The sequence below is a fragment of the Nicotiana attenuata genome, chromosome 10 (genome assembly GCF_001879085.1).
Source record: "Nicotiana attenuata strain UT chromosome 10, NIATTr2, whole genome shotgun sequence".
NCBI classification, from domain to species: Eukaryota; Viridiplantae; Streptophyta; class Magnoliopsida; order Solanales; family Solanaceae; genus Nicotiana; species Nicotiana attenuata.
The window spans coordinates 49275525-49294149 of NC_031998.1; the positions used below are offsets into that span (position 1 = coordinate 49275525).

The 18625-nt window shown below is 37.2% G+C and overlaps 3 protein-coding genes across 3 annotated transcripts; 2 read left to right on the forward strand and 1 right to left on the reverse strand.

The window, feature by feature from the left end:
- On the forward strand, positions 733-6060 carry LOC109233493 (cell division cycle protein 48 homolog). The gene is made up of 9 exons (XM_019399379.1): positions 733-882; positions 990-1155; positions 2516-2744; positions 3321-4087; positions 4184-4405; positions 4491-4562; positions 4685-4966; positions 5071-5430; positions 5523-6060. The coding sequence occupies exons 1-9, from the start codon at positions 854-856 to the stop codon at positions 5820-5822; spliced, it is 2427 nt and encodes an 808-aa protein (XP_019254924.1). The 5' UTR covers positions 733-853; the 3' UTR covers positions 5823-6060.
- Positions 13225-13664, reverse strand: LOC109233794. Its single transcript, XM_019399656.1, has 2 exons — positions 13392-13664; positions 13225-13302 (listed from the first exon to the last, which is right to left on the reverse strand). Exons 1-2 carry the CDS (start codon positions 13662-13664, stop codon positions 13225-13227), a joined length of 351 nt encoding a protein of 116 aa, XP_019255201.1.
- On the forward strand, positions 17178-18218 carry LOC109233795. Its single transcript, XM_019399657.1, has 3 exons — positions 17178-17424; positions 17478-17749; positions 18033-18218. Exons 1-3 carry the CDS (start codon positions 17178-17180, stop codon positions 18216-18218), a joined length of 705 nt encoding a protein of 234 aa, XP_019255202.1.

Sequence of the window (18625 nt, forward strand, 5' to 3'; positions counted from 1 at the left end):
CTCCCATTTTATGTAAAGGGGTTCACAATATGAGGATCAAACCTAATTTTCAGACTGTGAATTTAGGTATGTTTTTAAGTTTTTTAAATTAAAATTTATATATTTTAAAGTGAAAAGTACTATGAGTCAACAAAGTAAATTTAAAAAGAGTTTGAAAAACTATATTGTGTAATAGAGCAAAATGAATTCTTTTTATTATATACAAATTATTGAATCCCTTATGCAAGGATAAAGTCCAATGAAGCGGTAACAAGATTTTAAAAAGTGTTTGTCACAAGCCTCAAGTGTAACATTCTAATTTTTGTTATTTTCTTAAATTCTTTTATACGCATACAATGGCTTCCAACTATTTGGAATTGAGATGACATCGATTGACTTATTTTGTACTCATAACTATATTCCACATGTCAAATTAACTTTTGACTAAAATAAGCAAGTCAGAGGAAAATTAATTTACTTATTATTATTGCTCAAAAACTTTTCAAGAGAAAAAAATTCTAGAAGTTGGACTGGTTCACTTAAAAAAATCCGAATCAGAAAGGGAAAAGAATTACAAGAAAGGAAATAAAAACAGTGATAATATTTTGCTTTTCTTTTAAAAAAAAAAAGAAAAGAAAGAAAAAGAAAGAAAGAAGTGCTTAATATCCCTCTTAAACAATGAAAAGGAAAAAGTAAAAAAAGAAAAAGAAAAGATACTTAAGTGATTATCTAAACAAAAACAAAAAAGGATTTCTTTCCTAACAAGAAACGGAGTAACACTCTTTATATAAACTCCTCGTTTCCCCACCCATCGGCAGATCTTTCATTACAAAATCAGAAACTCTTCAGAGACCTATCAACTTCTGCGAAAATCATGACTAACAAAGCTGAATCCCCCGATTCGTAAGTACCCTTTTTTCCGATCTTTACTATGAAACAATACGTTGTAGATTTAGTTTGTGATTTTGATCTTCAATTTTGTTGTGGTATTTATGTAAATATGTGTACAGGAAAGGGACAAAGAGGGACTATAGTACGGCGATATTGGAGAGGAAGAAGTCGCCTAATCGTCTTGTTGTTGATGAAGCAATCAACGATGACAACTCTGTTGTTGCTCTTCACCCTGATACTATGGAGAAGCTTCAGCTTTTCCGCGGTGACACTATCCTGATCAAGGTCAGATTTTTACCCTTTATTTTGCTAGAATTAATTGAATATTTTGTGTTTAGCTGTGCAAGTTTTTAAACTTCGTTAGCTTTTGTGGGTTTAAGTCGAGTTTGATGAGGTTTTAGTTCTGAAATCTTGATAAAGGTCTGATTTGTACCATAATTTTGTTAAAATTACTTCAATTTTCTGTGTTTAGCTGTGGAAGTATTAAACTTTGTTACAGCTTTTATGGATTCTAACCTCACCCATTGTATAAGGGGATGGATTTTTAGTTCTTTGTACTATGGTTTTCCATATTCACGGTTAACTTTGTCTCATTCATTATATAATTTTTAACCATGATTTTTGCTCTGCAAGTTTTGAACATTGGTTGCATTTGTAGGTGTAAGTATCTGTGGTTATGTATAAGGGGTTTGATGGGTTTTAGTTCTTTGTACTATGGTTTTTGACAATGGCGGTTATTGTTTAGGTTTTGGGTTTCTGAAATCTTGATCAGGGTTTGACTTTTACCCATGGTTTTGTTTGAATTACGTTAATTTGCTGTTTTTAGCTGTGAAAGTTTTTAACTTTGGTAGCTTTTCTGGGTTAAATTTCACACATGATATGAGGGTTTTAGGATAATGGCAGTTAATGTGTGGGAAAAAATTAGGTTCTTAGATTTTGTCTCAAAGCCTGAATTTTGGATTTCGGGTTTCTGTATGCTTTACAATTAGGTGACAATTATTAGTTTCTTTTATTGGTGGTGTTTCTTGATCGGAATTCTTGTTGAAAATTGCTGGCTTAATATCCAATGTGCGATTTGGGTTTAGGGTTGAGAATTTTATATTGATTAAGGAAGGTAGTAATGATACACGTGTAAGGAGTGCACAGTTACATGGGATTTTGGTGTTTTAGAGCTACTATTAGCTCTATAGGAAGATTTGGTCCCTGTGCTTGTGTTTGCACTTAGTCAATTACATGAGGAGAAATTCAAAGTTCTAGGACTATCAGTTAAGTTTGCTTAAAGAAAGCTAAGAAGGTTGGTTCATTCCTCTTAGAGAATCTATCTATGCTCTGTTCTTTTGTTTATTTCGTATCCTTTGAAGATATTGAGTGATTAACGTGACCAAATGCTGCAGGTTTTTGGTTGTCTTTATGCTCTTTTTTTTTGTTTTCCCCCCAAGTTCAGACGAGTAGGTTTGGTTTCCTAGTGATTGTACTTCTTTCTGCTACATGAGATGCAGGCTTGAGAATATATTTGTTTACTTTATAATGCCAATATATTATGGTGATCCAAGAAAGCCTGATAATAACTTGGATGCTGGGATATGAATCATATGATTATTATGAGGATCTTATGGTTATACACAAACGTTTTTTTGGTTTATAGGGTAAGAAGAGAAAAGATACAATCTGCATAGCTCTTGCTGATGACACCTGTGACGAGCCGAAGATCAGGATGAACAAGGTTGTCAGAAATAACCTAAGGGTTCGACTTGGTGACGTTGTCTCTGTGCATCAGTGTCCTGATGTCAAGTATGGCAAACGTGTACACATTCTTCCCATTGATGATACCATTGAAGGGGTCACTGGGAACCTCTTTGATGCTTACTTAAAACGTAAGTATTCAGATGTTTTTTATTTCTTCTTAATACTGCCTTGCTACTGCTTGGACCTACATGAACTGCCTTGCTACTGCTTTGAATTTGGAAGTGCAATTGGTTGTATACACATAATAAAGAGGCCATACTTAGCTTATAATATACTGTAGTAAGATAAATTCTCTGTTTGCAGAGGCTCTGTGCCATTCATCTTGCCTATGAAACCTTCTTTTCCTATTTCTAATTAGATCTGACGTTTGAAATGAATCTGCTGTACACATGTTCTTTATAATTCATATTAAGCAAACTAACAACATTAGTATCGCTCCATGTGGTGATTCATCGAAGCTTCTTTTATTTTGGAGGTGAGAACTGAGAAGCAAAACAAGATCAGATGCTTGTCATGCATTTTTATCGATTGTAATATCTGCTCAATTTAGAATTTTTTGGGGATGAGGACTTTTAAGTATACTAGCAGTTTTTATGAGTGTTTATAATCAGCACTCATGTTTCTTGTTAAAGTAATGTGTTTCTGTCCTAGTTGTGTATACAAATGCTGACATGCTATTGCTTCTTTATTTTGTTCATCTGCAGCTTATTTCCTTGAAGCATACAGACCGGTGAGGAAGGGTGATCTTTTCTTGGTAAGGGGAGGGATGAGAAGTGTAGAGTTCAAGGTTATTGAGACTGATCCTCCTGAATACTGTGTTGTTGCCCCTGATACAGAGATATTTTGTGAGGGTGAACCTGTGAGTAGGGAAGACGAGAATAGGCTAGATGAGATCGGTTATGATGATGTTGGGGGTGTGCGTAAACAAATGGCTCAAATACGGGAGCTTGTTGAGCTTCCACTAAGGCACCCACAACTCTTCAAATCTATTGGTGTCAAGCCTCCTAAAGGAATTCTGTTGTATGGACCTCCTGGATCAGGAAAGACTTTAATAGCCCGAGCAGTTGCAAATGAGACTGGTGCGTTCTTCTTCTGTATTAATGGTCCAGAGATCATGTCAAAATTGGCTGGAGAAAGTGAAAGCAATCTTAGGAAGGCATTTGAGGAAGCTGAAAAGAATGCACCATCAATCATTTTTATCGACGAAATTGACTCAATAGCTCCTAAACGTGAGAAGACACATGGAGAAGTTGAGAGGAGGATTGTATCCCAGCTTTTGACATTGATGGATGGACTCAAATCACGTGCCCATGTAATTGTTATGGGTGCCACTAATCGCCCCAATAGCATTGACCCTGCCCTAAGAAGGTTTGGTAGATTTGATAGGGAAATAGACATTGGTGTTCCAGATGAAGTGGGGCGTCTCGAGGTGCTTCGTATCCATACGAAGAACATGAAGCTTGCTGAAGAAGTAATTTCACGTCTTCAAATTTTTAGTGTTCTCAGATCCTCTCCCTTTCCATGAAGGAGTTGCAGTTTGTTGACTTTGAGATCTCTTTCTTTGCAGGTTGATTTAGAAAGAATTGGCAAGGACACACATGGTTATGTCGGTGCTGATTTAGCAGCTTTGTGTACCGAGGCTGCTCTTCAATGCATCAGAGAGAAGATGGACGTGATTGATTTGGAGGATGAGACCATTGATGCAGAGATACTGAACTCTATGGCTGTGACAAATGAGCACTTCCAAACTGCTCTTGGAACGAGCAATCCCTCCGCCTTGCGTGAAACTGTATGTCTAAATTTCTCTTATTATCTATTTCTGATGCCTACTAAATTTGTATTTGAATCTAACTATGTAGCTTTTGGCTGAGCAGGTTGTTGAAGTTCCCAATGTTTCCTGGGAGGATATTGGTGGCCTTGAGAATGTCAAGCGTGAGCTCCAAGAGGTACTTTTATAAACTGAATGTACTGGTGATTCATATTAGGGCCCTGCTGAAATGACCATTTTAATTTTTTCAATATGTTATTCATATCAACTGTTTTATTTACGATTCAACTTGTTGAGCAGACTGTTCAATATCCAGTGGAACATCCTGAGAAATTCGAGAAGTTTGGTATGTCTCCGTCAAAGGGAGTCTTGTTCTATGGCCCACCTGGATGTGGAAAAACTTTGCTCGCGAAGGCCATTGCAAATGAATGCCAGGCCAACTTCATCAGTGTTAAGGGTCCAGAATTGCTCACCATGTGGTTTGGAGAGAGTGAAGCCAATGTTAGAGAAATATTTGACAAGGCTCGACAGTCTGCTCCATGTGTCCTATTTTTTGATGAACTGGATTCCATCGCCACACAGGTGTGTACCTTGTTTATAACCAGTAATCTATGACTATACTTGCTTCACTTTCTTCTTTGTGGATCATTTGTTCTTTTTATTAATGATTGGGCTTAAATTTTCAGAGAGGAAGTAGTGTGGGAGACGCTGGGGGAGCTGCTGATAGAGTTTTGAATCAACTCCTTACTGAAATGGATGGCATGAATGCTAAGAAGACAGTATTCATTATTGGTGCAACCAACAGGCCCGACATTATTGATCCTGCGCTTCTACGGCCTGGTCGTCTTGATCAGTTGATTTATATTCCTCTCCCCGACGAAGACTCTCGTCACCAAATTTTCAAGGCGTGCCTTAGAAAGTCACCCCTCTCCAAGGATATCGATCTAAGAGCTCTAGCGAAGTACACACAGGGCTTCAGTGGAGCTGACATTACCGAAATCTGTCAACGTGCTTGCAAATACGCCATCAGAGAAAACATTGAGAAAGTAAGTGCCTTAGATCTTCTCTTCTAATCCTTTGATACCTATTAGTGTAGTCATTGATTGTGGAAAATTAATGCGGATATATGTTTTTGCAGGACATTGAGAGGGAGAAAAGAAGAAGCGAGAATCCTGAGGCCATGGAGGAAGACGTTGATGATGAGGTAGCCGAGATCAAGCCTGCTCATTTTGAGGAATCAATGAAGTATGCTAGGAGGAGTGTTAGTGACGCAGATATTCGCAAGTACCAGGCTTTTGCTCAGACGTTGCAGCAGTCTAGAGGTTTTGGTACTGAATTCCGATTCTCAGAGACTAGCACGGCAGGAGGTACAACTGGAACTGCTGATCCTTTTGCAACTTCAGCAGGTGCAGCAGATGAAGATGACCTATACAGTTAGGTTGTCAAAGATTAAATTTCTTGTCTTATTACATTGCAACGCTGTAAAATGGGCTAATTACTCAGCAGCTCGAAATCCCTCTTTTGCTCTCAGTTTATATTTTATACTTGGATCTTCTATAGCTATCAATTATAAGATTTTTTGTTCTATTATTCTCTCTCTATATATGGCACTGATACCTGCTGCTGATAAATGATTGAACCAAAGCAGGGTATGCAATGCAGTTATGGTTTTACTTCATTAGCAGCTGCTAACGTTTGCTCAATTTCCTAGGTCTATTAGAATGCTGCATTTGGGTTGGAAATTTTGTTTTGAGATCAGCGTAACCCTTTAAATTTAACAAAAAGGTATTTACTTGAAGGGGCATGCAGTTTAACATGGTACTAATACTGATGTGAATTGTTTCTTTAATCAGATTAAAATCTTGAGGAAGTTTAGTTCTCTAGATATTTGTTATCTTCGAGAAGAGACTTGTTGAATTGTTGATCTTTTTATTTGTAATACAAGGGTGATGCTCTCGAGTCGTATGTATGATGTTAATAAATAGTCACAAACGTTATGACGTGTAACACCACAAGTTTTAAAAGTCTTTTTTACTTTCTTAAAAATTTCGTGTCTAGTTAAATATGTTCACATAAACTGAGAGAGTAATCTTTTTCTTTTTTGTGTCTGTTAAATTTACTGATGGTGGAAAATTCGAGACTTGAGCTAAACACAGCCACGTATCTTAAATGATACTCCCTCCGGTCCAAAATAAGTGATTTTTTGGATGTTTTCACACAGATTAAGAAATTCACCTTTTAACATTAATTAGCAATGGAATTGACCATATTAACCTTTACTATCTCACATAAACACTCCTAACACATATTCCAACACTATTTACTCTAAGGACAATGTAGGAAAAAAATAATTAATTCATTCTTGAAATCTGAAAAAATCACTTATTTTGGACCACAAGAAAAAAGCCAAAAAATCACTTATTTTGGACCGGAGGGAGTATAGTACTTGCTACACATTTCATTTAGTTAAATCGATGCCCAAAATAGGGTACTACTAGTGGTGTACTAATGGACTTTTGTGCCATCTTTTATAAGCTAAAACCCTTCCTACTTTTCTTCTTTTTCTTTGCAACTTATAGACCATGCGGGAACAAAGATAAGACGGGTCTCGCAACAATATTGTATATCACTGTCATATCATGTTGTACATAATAAGAGTGGAGAAATTATGTAAAGAAACTTTTTATTTTTAATTTTCTTATTTGCTATTCAGTAAGTATTTTTTTGGGGCCCGAATAATCGAGATTTCCGCTGAAAAATCATACTTAAGAGTATAAAGCGCCCCTATCAAAGATAATTTTGGCTCAACCTTAAGATCTTTGGTTAAGGTTAAAAAGCTCATTTTCCTTTCCATATTTAACCTATTCTCTTTAAAAAAAATTAACATTGATTGCAGGATTCAAATTATAAGTAGAGGGAAATTTCAATAACTCAGTTAGTTAGCTACCTGAAATTTTACTTTATTCGTGAGAGTTTGATTCTTCACCTTATAATTCACTCCCTCATTTCTCCTTTCCCTATCCCCTAAAAATAATAATAAGTAGGATCATTATTTTTAGCTTGAGACCAGCAATTATAGAAATTTCACAATCAATTCTGTATTTTAATATACAAAAAATATTCTAAATCACAATTTTAAAGTAACTATTTAAAAACATTTTACAAATTAACATAGAAGTATTTGATGCTTAACAGTAAATAGTGGCCATGAAAGTTAAGCTTCTATAAAGTTGTAAGGATAATTGGTCCAAAAAGCCAATAAGTCGGTACCCAATCTCCTTAATGTTATAAACTAAAGACTGTAAAGTAAAGTCAAGTATAGAGAGAAATTGATATATTATTCGAATTTAAACTGATGTACATAATGAACTGAAATCTCTTCTATTTATAGAAGAAAGTAAGTTGTTCTGTGAGCTGCTACTATACGAGATATGGATAATTTTCTACTGAGAATAATGTTTATCCATAACGGAGTACTGAAAGGATAAGCTCATTGTACCAGGTATAGATAATCTTCTACTAGGGGTAATGTTTATCCATAACGGAGTATCGAAAGGATAAGCTTATTATACCCGGTATGGATAATCTTCTACCGGGAATAATGTTTATCCATAACGGAGTATCGAAAGGATAAGCTTATTATACCCGGTATGGATAATCTTCTACCGGGGGTAATGTTTATCCATAACCGGGTACCGAAGTGATAAGCTTCTTCAGGAGGCTTATTTCCAATAGAGTACTAAATAGATAAACATATTTATGGCGGAGTCCCATATGGATAAGCTTATTCAGGAAGCTTATTTATACCGGAGTACTAAATGAACATCCATAATATAATATATTTATAACACTCCCCCTTGGATGTTCATTAAAAGATAATGTGCCTCATTAAAACCTTACTAGGAAAAATCACGTGGGAAAAAATCCTAGTGAAGGAAAAAGAGTACGCATATTTAGTAATACGCATTACTAGGTGCCTCATTAAAAACCTTATAAGGAAAACCCCATGGGAAAAAACCTTAGTAAGGAAAAAAGAGTGCATCGCGTATTTTACTCCCCCTGATGAAAACCTTGTTTCAAATATTTGAGTCTCCGCATTCCAATCTTGTATACCATCTTCTCAAAAGTAGAAGTTGGCAAAGATCTAGTGAATAAATCTGTTGGATTATCACTTGAACGGATTTGTTGCACATCATTGTCACCATTTTTCTGAAGGTCGTGTGTGTAGAATAATTTTGGTGAAATGTGCTTCGTTCTATCTCCTTTTATAAATCCTCCCTTCAATTGGGCTATGCATGCAGCATTGTCTTCGTATAAAATTGTGGGTCTTTTCTCACATTCCAAACCATATTTTTCTCGAATAAAATGAATTATTGATCTCAACCATACACATTCCCTACTTGCTTCATGAATAGCTATTATCTCAGCATGATTTGAAGAAGTAGCAACAATAGATTGATTTGTGGAGCGCCATGATATGACAGTACCTCCATATGTAATCACGTACTCGGTTTGAGATCGAGCTTTATGGGGATCAGATAAATAACCTGCATCTGCATAACCAACAAGATCTGCACTATCTTTGTTAGCACAAAACAAACCCATATCAAGAGTTCCCTTTAAATATCGCAATATATGCTTAATCCTGTTCCAATGTCTTCGTGTAGGAGAAGAACTGTATCTTGCTAGTAAATTAACAGAAAATGCTATGTCAGGACTTGTAGCATTAGCAAGATACATTAGTGCACACTGAGATAGGGTACTTCGGGACCAAGGAGTTCCTCATCCTCTTCTGGAGGTCGGAACAAATCCTTATTCACTTCAAGTGATTGAACAACCATTGGTGTAGTCAATGGGTGCGCTTTGTCCATGTAAAAGCGTTTTAAGATACTTTCTATATATGCAGATTGATGGATAAAGATCCCGTCTGCTAAATGTTCAATTTGCAGACCAAGACAAAGTTTTGTCTTTCCAAGATCTTTCATCTCAAATTCTTTCTTAAGATATTCAATTGCCTTTTGGAGCTCTTCTGGAGTTCCAACAAGATTTATGTCATCAACATAAACAGCAAGTATAACAAATTCTGATGCCATTTTCTTTATAAAAATACATGGCCAAATAACATCATTTATGTAACCTTCTTTCAGCAAATATCCACTAAGGCGATTATACCACATGCGCCCAGATTGCTTTAAAACCGTACAAAGATCTTTGTAATCTAATTGAATACATTTCCTGAGATTTTGAATTCGCTTCAGGCATTTTAAATCCTTCAGGTATTTTCATATAAATTTCATTATCAAGTGAACCGTACTGATAAGCTGTAACTACATCCATTAGATGTATTTCAAGCTTTTCATGTAGTGCTAAACTGATGAGATATCGAAATGTTATGGCATCCATAACAGGTGAATATGTTTCATCAAAATCAACTCCAGGTCGTTGTGAGAATCTTTGTGCAACAAGGCGAGCTTTGTATCTTTCAACTTCATTTTTATCATTCCTTTTTCGCACAAAAACCCATTTATGACCAACTGATTTTATACCAGCAGGTGTTTGGACTACTGGTCCAAAGACCTCTCTTTTAGCAAGTGACCTCAATTCCGACCGAATTGCCTCTTGCCATTTTGGCCAATCAGATCTTTGTCGACATTCTTCGACAGATCGAGGTTCAAGATCCTCACTATCTTGCATAATATTAAGTGCAACATTATATGCAAAAATATTATCCACCACTATTTCAGATCGATTTAAATTAATCCCATCACCGGTCGAACTTATTAAAAATTCCTCACTTACATGAGCTTCGGGTTCATTGATTTCTTCAGGAATCTCAGAACTAATCAGATCATGGGTCTCTTCAGGAGATCCTTTCATAGTATCGTTTTGATCATTTGTCGATTTTCTTTTTCAAGGATTTCGATCCTTAGAACCTAAAGGCCTACCACGCTTCAGGCGTGCTTTAGGTTCACTAGCTCTCTTGCTAGTAGATGGTCCTACTGGGACATCAATTCGGATAGGCACATTCTCTGCAGGGATATGTGACTTAGTTATCCTTTTAAATTAGTAAATGCGTCTGGCATTTGATTTGCTATATTTTGTAAATGGATGATCTTCTGGACCTCCTGATTATATACAGGGGTACGTGGATCAATGTGAGATAATGATGAAACTTTCCACCCAATTTCTCTTTTGATTTCCTTTTTCTCTCCCCCTAATTGTGGGAAATTTGTTTCACCAAACCGACAATCTGCAAATCAAGCAGTAAATAAATCTCCTGTCAATGGTTCAAGATAGCGAATAATAGAGGATGATTCAAACCCAACATATATTCCTATCCTTCTCTGTGGTCCCATCTTACTGCGCTGTAGTGGTGCTACTGGCACATATACAGCACATCCGAAAATTCGTAGATGGGCAATATTTGGTTCATGACCAAAAACTAATTGTGACGGAGAAAATTTATTATAATGTGTCGGTCTGAGACGGATAAGTGATGCTGCATGCAAGATAGCATGGCCCCAAACAGTAGTGGGCATTTTTGTTTTTATAAGTAGTGGTCTCGCTATCAATTGCAGGCGTTTAATAAATGACTCTGCAAGGCCATTTTCAGTATGAACATAAGCTACAGGATGTTCAACTTTTATCCCAACTGATAGACAATAATCATCAAAAGCTTGATATGAGAATTCTCCAGCATTATCAAGGCAAATAGCCTTTATAGGATAATCTGGGAATTGTGCCCTTAATCGAATTATTGGGGCTAATAGCTTTGCAAATGCCAGGTTGCGAGATGATAGTAGGCACACATGAGACCATCTTGAAGATGCATCTATTAGGACCATAAAATATCTAAACAACCCACTTGGTGGGTGAATAGGTCCACATATATCCCCATGTATACGCTCTAAAAAGGCAGGAGATTCAATGCCAACCTTCATTGGTGATGGTCTAGTGATCATTTTGCCTTGATAACAAGCATCACAAGAAAATTCGTCATTTGTAAGAATCTTCAGGTTCTTTAATGGAGGCCCACTCGAATTTTCAGTAATTCGTCTTATCATTATTGATCCAGGATGGCCCAAACGGCCATGCCAAAGCACAAAAGTATTTGAATCCATAAACTTCTGGTTTACGATAGAGTGTGCTTCAATTGTACTAATTTTTGAATAGTATAAGCCAGAAGATAAAGTCGGTAACTTTTCTACAATGCATTTCTGGCCAGAAATATTCTTTGTAATACAAAGATATTCCACGTTCATTTCATCTATTGTCTCAACATGATACCGATTTCGGCGGATATCTATAAAACTCAACAAGTTTCTTCGGGACTTGGAGGAGAACAATGCATTGTCTATAATAAGTTTTGTTCCCTTAGACAGAAATATAATGGCTCTTCCGGAGCCTTCAATCAAACTTATATTACCAAAAAATGTTGAAACATTTGCTTTTTCCTTATGCAAATAAGAAAAGTATTTCTGATCCTTGAATATGGCATGAGTTGTTCCACTATCAATAACACAAATATCTTCATGATTTGTCTTTGATCCAAACATAATTTGAGGATTATCGATATTCTTCAAAATGACATAAATAAAATATATTATAGTAAACATCATTATCAAAGCATAACTTTTATTTATGTACTACAATTACATAACCATACTATCTATTACAAACAACAAAAATTAAAATATTTACATTTCTACAGATTCACCACTGATTACATGACTTGTTTCTCTTTCTGGGAGTGCAAAGTAATCAGCTACATCCAAATGCATGAAGTCTAAATTATCTTCAGAAATAAAATTTGCTTCAGCATTTTTCTCTGTCTTCTTTAGGGAGGCTTGATATAGCTCAACCAGGTGCTTTGGCGTACGGCAGGTACGTGACCAGTGCCCTTTTCCTCCACATCTATAGCATGCATTTTCTGTATTTGGTGCTTGCACCGCTTCATGCTTTTGTTCCTTCCTTTTTCACTGCTGGTGGCGAGGAGGGTTCTTTGGTGCATTATTATTACCATGATTAGAGTTTCTTCCCCGACCACGGCCATGCCCACGACTGGGGCCACGACCTCTTCCATGTCTAGCTTGGTGGAAGTTCGTCTCATTCACTTCAGGGAACGGACAAGAACCAGTAGGTCGACTTTCATGATTTTTCATTAATAGCCCATTATGTTGCTCGGCTATTAGAAGATGTGAGATAAGTTCAGAATACTTTTTAAATCCCATCTCTCGATATTGCTGCTGCAGGAGCATATTCGAGGCGTGAAAAGTGGTGAAAGTTTTCTCCAACATATCAACAACAACAACAACTACCTAGTAAAATCCCACCAAGTAGGGTCTGGGGAGGGTAATGTGTACGCAGACCTTACCCCTACCCCGATAGGGCAGAGAGGCTGTTTCCGATAGACCCTCGGCTCAGAAACATGGAAATAAGAAAAACAACAAAAGACAATTCATTAGTAACTCCAGTAGAAATCGTAATAGTAACAGAAGCATAACAATTAAAAGATGGATGACATGCAATAACAGTAACCAGGCCCGGGGCTCAGATAAACAGCAAGTATAGTGTGTATTCAACATAAACTGCAAGCCATCTAAGGCCAACCCTAATCCAACCCCGCCTCACCCCTGGAAAGAAGTAAGAAAAGTTCTACTACCCCCTAACCTACAACCCTAATGCTTGACCTCCAGACCTTCCTATCAAGGGTCATGTCCTCGGAAATCCGCATTCGTACCATGTCCTGCCTGATCACCTCTCCCCAATACTTCTTAGGCCTCCCTCTACCTCTTCTCGTACCCACCACGGCCAACCGCTCACACCTCCTTACCAGCGCATCAAGGCTTCTCCTCTGCTTTCTCCAACATATCATGATCAGTAATATTATCACCATAGAATTTCAATTGGGAAATATTCTGAACATAGCAGAATTATACTCTCTTATAGATTTAAAATCTTGTAGCCTTAGATGAGTCCAATCATAACGTGCCTGTGGAAGAACGACCATCTTCAGGTGGTCATATCTATCTTTCAAATTATTCCACAGTGTGACTGGATCTTTAATAGTGAGATATTCCATTTTCAGACCCTCATCAAGGTGATGGCGTAGGAATATCATTGCTTTGGCACGATCTTGATTTGATGCGTGATTTTTATCCTTGATGGTGTCTGCCAGAACCATCGCATCAAGATGAATTTCAGCATCAATCACCCAAGACATGTAGCTTTTGCCCGGTATATCTAGGGCTACAAATTCAAGTTTGGAAAGATTTGACATTATATAGAAAAAGAAAGTTCGTACCTCAGATACTTTCAAAGTATTTGCTCGAGATGGCAGAGTCTCGTGCTGATAACGTGTTATAAAATAAAGACTGTAAAGTAAAGACAAGTATAGAGAGAAACTGATATATTATTCGAATTCAAACTGATGTACATAATGAACTGAAATCTCTTCTATTTATAGAAGAAAGGAAGCTGTTGTGTAAGCTGCTACTGCAAGCTGCTGTGTAAGCTGCTACTATACCAAATATGGATAATCTTCTACTGAGAATAATGTTTATCCATAACGGAGTACTAAAAGGATAAGCTCATTGTACCAGGTATAGATAATCTTCTACCGGGGGTAATGTTTATCCATAACGGAGTATCGAATGGATAAGCTTATTATACCCGGTATGGATAATCTTCTACCGGGGTAATGTTTATCCATAACCAGGTACCGAAGTGATAAGCTTCTTCAGGAGGCTTATTTCCAATAGAGTACTAAATAGATAAACATATTTACGGTGGAGTCCCATATGGATAAGCTTCTTCAGGAAGCTTATTTATAACGGATTACTAAATGAACATCCATAATATAATATATTTATAACACTTAATTTTTTTTTTCTTTTTTCTCTTTCAAATATTTGTTCCTTTTAATTGTCAACCAATAAAGGGCAAGGGGGCAACAACAATTCTTCAAACACATAGTAGTAAGTAGGGTTATATATAAATCGGGTTGGTTAGAATTTTTAATTACCAAATCAAACCAATGATATCGGGTTTTTAAATCAATAAACCAAATCAAACTAATAAAGTCAGGTTTTTCAATACTACCTTGGTGCACTAGATTTGCAGTGGCGGAGCTTACCATAGGCCAGGGGTGTCAATTGACACTCCTTGCCGGAAAATTACACTATTTAATTTGGTCCAGTTGTTTTTTTATATACATATATATTATATGTTGAATCTCTTTAATTTTTTTTTTTTGAATTCTACATTTTTATATTTTGACACCCCTTAATAAAAATTTCAGTTGTACATCGCAGAGATCACCAACTGAAAATTTTGCTTTCTCTCTCTAGCTCCCATGCCCTCCGGCGCACGTTAGTCAGACATACGCCCACCGTGGTAATGGCGCGGGGGAGAGGACGAGCTCGCAGAAGACCTAGGTTGCAACCTTTAGCTGGTATCAGTAAACCAGTTGAAGCTCTCATGCAACCAGAGAAAACACCAACAGCTGAAATAGTAAAATCTCCTGTTCCATTGGATGACGCAAGGACGAAACAATATGAAAGTGAAGTCATGATACAAGGGCCTTCTAAGAGGTTGGATCTGAGTATTAGTCCATCACTAAGCGGCCAAAAAGACAAATCAACTGGGAAATTTGAAGATCTAGCGAGTACAACCAAATCTATACTAGATCTAGAACCAATAATTGAGAAGAAAGGGACAACTGAAGCATGCACCTCGCTATTTGCAGGTAACTATAGCTCTGAGAATGGGTTAAAGTTATCCTACATTCCCTCAAAAATTGTTGATGGAAAAACTGTGATGCAACTAGAAAAAGAGGATGTTGATAAGGAAATTCTGAAATGGAGATGTGCTTTAATTCTGTATGTAATTGGGGAAACTCCGGGATATAGCTATATGCATAGACTTGTAAAGCAAAGCTGGAATCAAGTTGCAGAGCCAGAGGTATTCTACCATGAAGAAGGCCACTATGTAATCAAATTTTAGTCTATAAATGATATGCATGAAGTCCTCTATTCCAGTCCCTATACAGTTAATAACAAGCCTCTTATCCTGAAACCATGGATTGTGAATTTTGACTTTATAAAGGAATTCCTCACTGAAATTCCTCTGTGGGTGGTTCTGTCAAACTTTCCTATGAGTTGCTGAGGTGCTCAATCACTGAGCAGAATTACAAGTGCAATAGGAAAACCTTTGTATGCTGATGAATGCACTTCCAAGCAAAAGAAGATCTCATATGCTTGTATGCTAATTGAAATCAATGTTACTCGGCCACTTCCCTCTAGTGTCACTGTGTGGGAACCTGATGTGAGACAATTTGATCAAGTGATAGAGTATGACAGGAAATCAGAATTTTGTGAAGTATGTTTGAAAATTGGCCACTCTTGCAAGCAAATTGAGACAGAGCAGCACCAATTTGAGCAGCCTAAAAGGAGAAGGAGACCAAATGCCAATGCACAACCGGCTCCACAAGCAGGCCCACAACCAATGGTAAAGGTGATCAAGGAATGAAGAACAAAGAAGACTGCTGAAGTGAGGGAAAAGCTTACTGAACTATCAGAAGCAAATAAGACAACTACAGAGAAGTATGATCAACAAGTGCTTGAGCAAGGACAACAACCTCTACCAAGATGTGAAGAGTAGACAATGGTAAGAAGCAATGAGACTTACAAGGAGGACCGGATACCTCAAAGAAGCCCTGAACTGAGCTGTATCAGGGAGTTTCCAGCTTTGACTGCCAGTGTGCAAAGAGGAAGTACAACAATAGGGAAATCAAGTAGGAATGGGACTCAGAAATGCTTGCCTACAGCAGATACTTGGCCTCCTATAATAGCCTAATGACCTGGGTAGTATGGAATATTAGAGGAATTAATAAGAGATATAAGCAAAATGAGCTAAGGTTATACTTAAAGAATAAATACATAAAACTAGCTGGTCTGCTGGAAACTAGAGTTAAAGAAACCAGAGTCAATAGGGTTTTCAAAAATATATTACCAAGATGGGCAATTCAATGCAATTACCAAAGTGTAGTGAATGGAAGAATATGGCTTAACTGGGATCCTAATTTATACTGTGTGGATATTGATAGAGTAGAGCCTCAACTAATTCACTACCTTATTAAGGGTCGGATGTATGGTTTTGAAACATACTTTACGTTAGTATATGGCTTTAATACAGTAGAACAGAGAAAGTCTCTATGGACAAGTTCGAATGATATTTCTGTACATATGACCAAGCCTTGGCTAATAAGTAGAGATTTCTGCACACGCAGAATAGGTTGTATGGGAATACAGTCACAATGAATGAAATGGTTGACTTCTCATACTGCATTCGTAACCTTTTTTTTTAATGAGCTGCCATGAAAAGGAGAATACTATACTTGGTCGAATAAACAACAAGGAGCTGACGGAATACTTAGCCGGATTGATAGAGTATTTGGCAATGATATGTGGATGATGAACTGGGGCAATGTGTGCACTGAGTATGACAATCCATTCATATCTGATCACTCACCTATGTTACTCAATATAAAATCTGTAAGGTTTAATATTAAATCATCTTTTAGATTCTTTAATGTGTGGACAGCTCATGAGGATTTTGAGCAATGTTGGAGAAAATATGGAAGAGGAGAGTGGCTGGGGATAAAATGGAGGACATCTGGGAAAAACTCAAAGCCCTTAAACCATTGTTCAGAAGGCTTAAAACTGAAGAATATAAGGGCATAACATAGAGAAGTGAGAATGCTAGGTTGGAGCTCATCACAATACAGGAAAAGATGCAACAACACTACACTGACAACCTACTTGAACAAGAGAAGCACATACTACAGGAGTTAGAGAAATGGTCTTTAATGAAAGAGAGCATTCTGAAGCAAAAGTCAAGGGAAAAATGGATCACTCTAGGTGATGCTAACACTAAGTATTTCTCTGCTATTATGAAAGAAAGAAGCCACAGGAAACAGATTTTGGAGATTACAACTATGGATGGATGGAAGCTAACTACTCCTGCTAGCATCAAGAAGAGTTTGTCAACTTTTATAAAAATCTGATGGGCTCTTCTGCCAATTCATTGCCAGCAATCAATAAAGAGATTATGCAAAATGGTCCCAAGCTCACTCATGATCAACAACTCAGCTTAATTGCAGAAGTCTTAGAGAAGGAGATATATGAAAGTCTATGTGCTATCCATGAGGACAAGGCTCTTGGGGTTGATGGCTATAATTCATGCTTCTTTAAAACGGCATGGCCTATAATTAAACAAGAGATAGTGAAAGCAGTCCAGGAGTTTTTCATTACTGGTAGGCTCTACAAAGCTATAAATTGCACATCAATCACCCCTGTCCCTAAAGTGAGTAATCCAACAACAGCAAAGGAATTCAGACCATTGCTTGCTGCATTGTCCTATATAAGATCATATCTAAAATACTAGCAAATAGACTGCAAAGAGTAATTGATAGTGTTATAAGTGAAGCTCAAGCAATTCATTCCTGGGAGGAAAATAGTAGACAACACAATTCTATTCCATGAGCTTGTTAAGGCATACACAAGGAAGAACTCCTCTCCAAGATGTATGATTAAAATTGACCTAAGAAGAGCGTATGATTCTATGGAATGGTTTTTTTTTGGAGCAGGTGATGGTAGAACTGGGATTTCCTAGTAGGTTTCAACAGTGGGTGCTAGCTTGTGTGAAAACAGTGAGCTACTCTATTATTATAAACGGGGAACCTTCAGAGCCATTCCCAGCAGCTAAAGGGTTGAGGCAGGGAGATCCTATGTCTCCTTTCCTTTTTGCAATTGCTATGGAGTGCTTGAGCTGATGCCTAAATGGATTGAAAAAGAAGCGTGGTTTCAAATATCATCCCAGATGTTCCAAGCACGGAATCACTCATCTTAGCTTTGCGGATGATCTGTTGTTCTTTGCAAGGGGTGATATGATCATCCGTCAACAGCAATGCCTCAATCAATTTATGAAGCGTCAGGCTTGAAAGCTAACCGAGAAGAGCTCAATCTACTTTGGAAGAGTTACACAATTGGTAAGAGAAAAGATATTGCAGAAGCTAGGATATGCCAGAGGTGAATTACCAGTCAAGTATTTAGGAGTCCCTTTGTCCACTAAGAAGATGTCAATAGCCTAATGGCAACCCCTCATTGAGAAAATGGCAGCAAGAATCTCATCATGGACTGCAAAAAAGCTCTCATATGCTGGTCGGATACAATTAGTGCA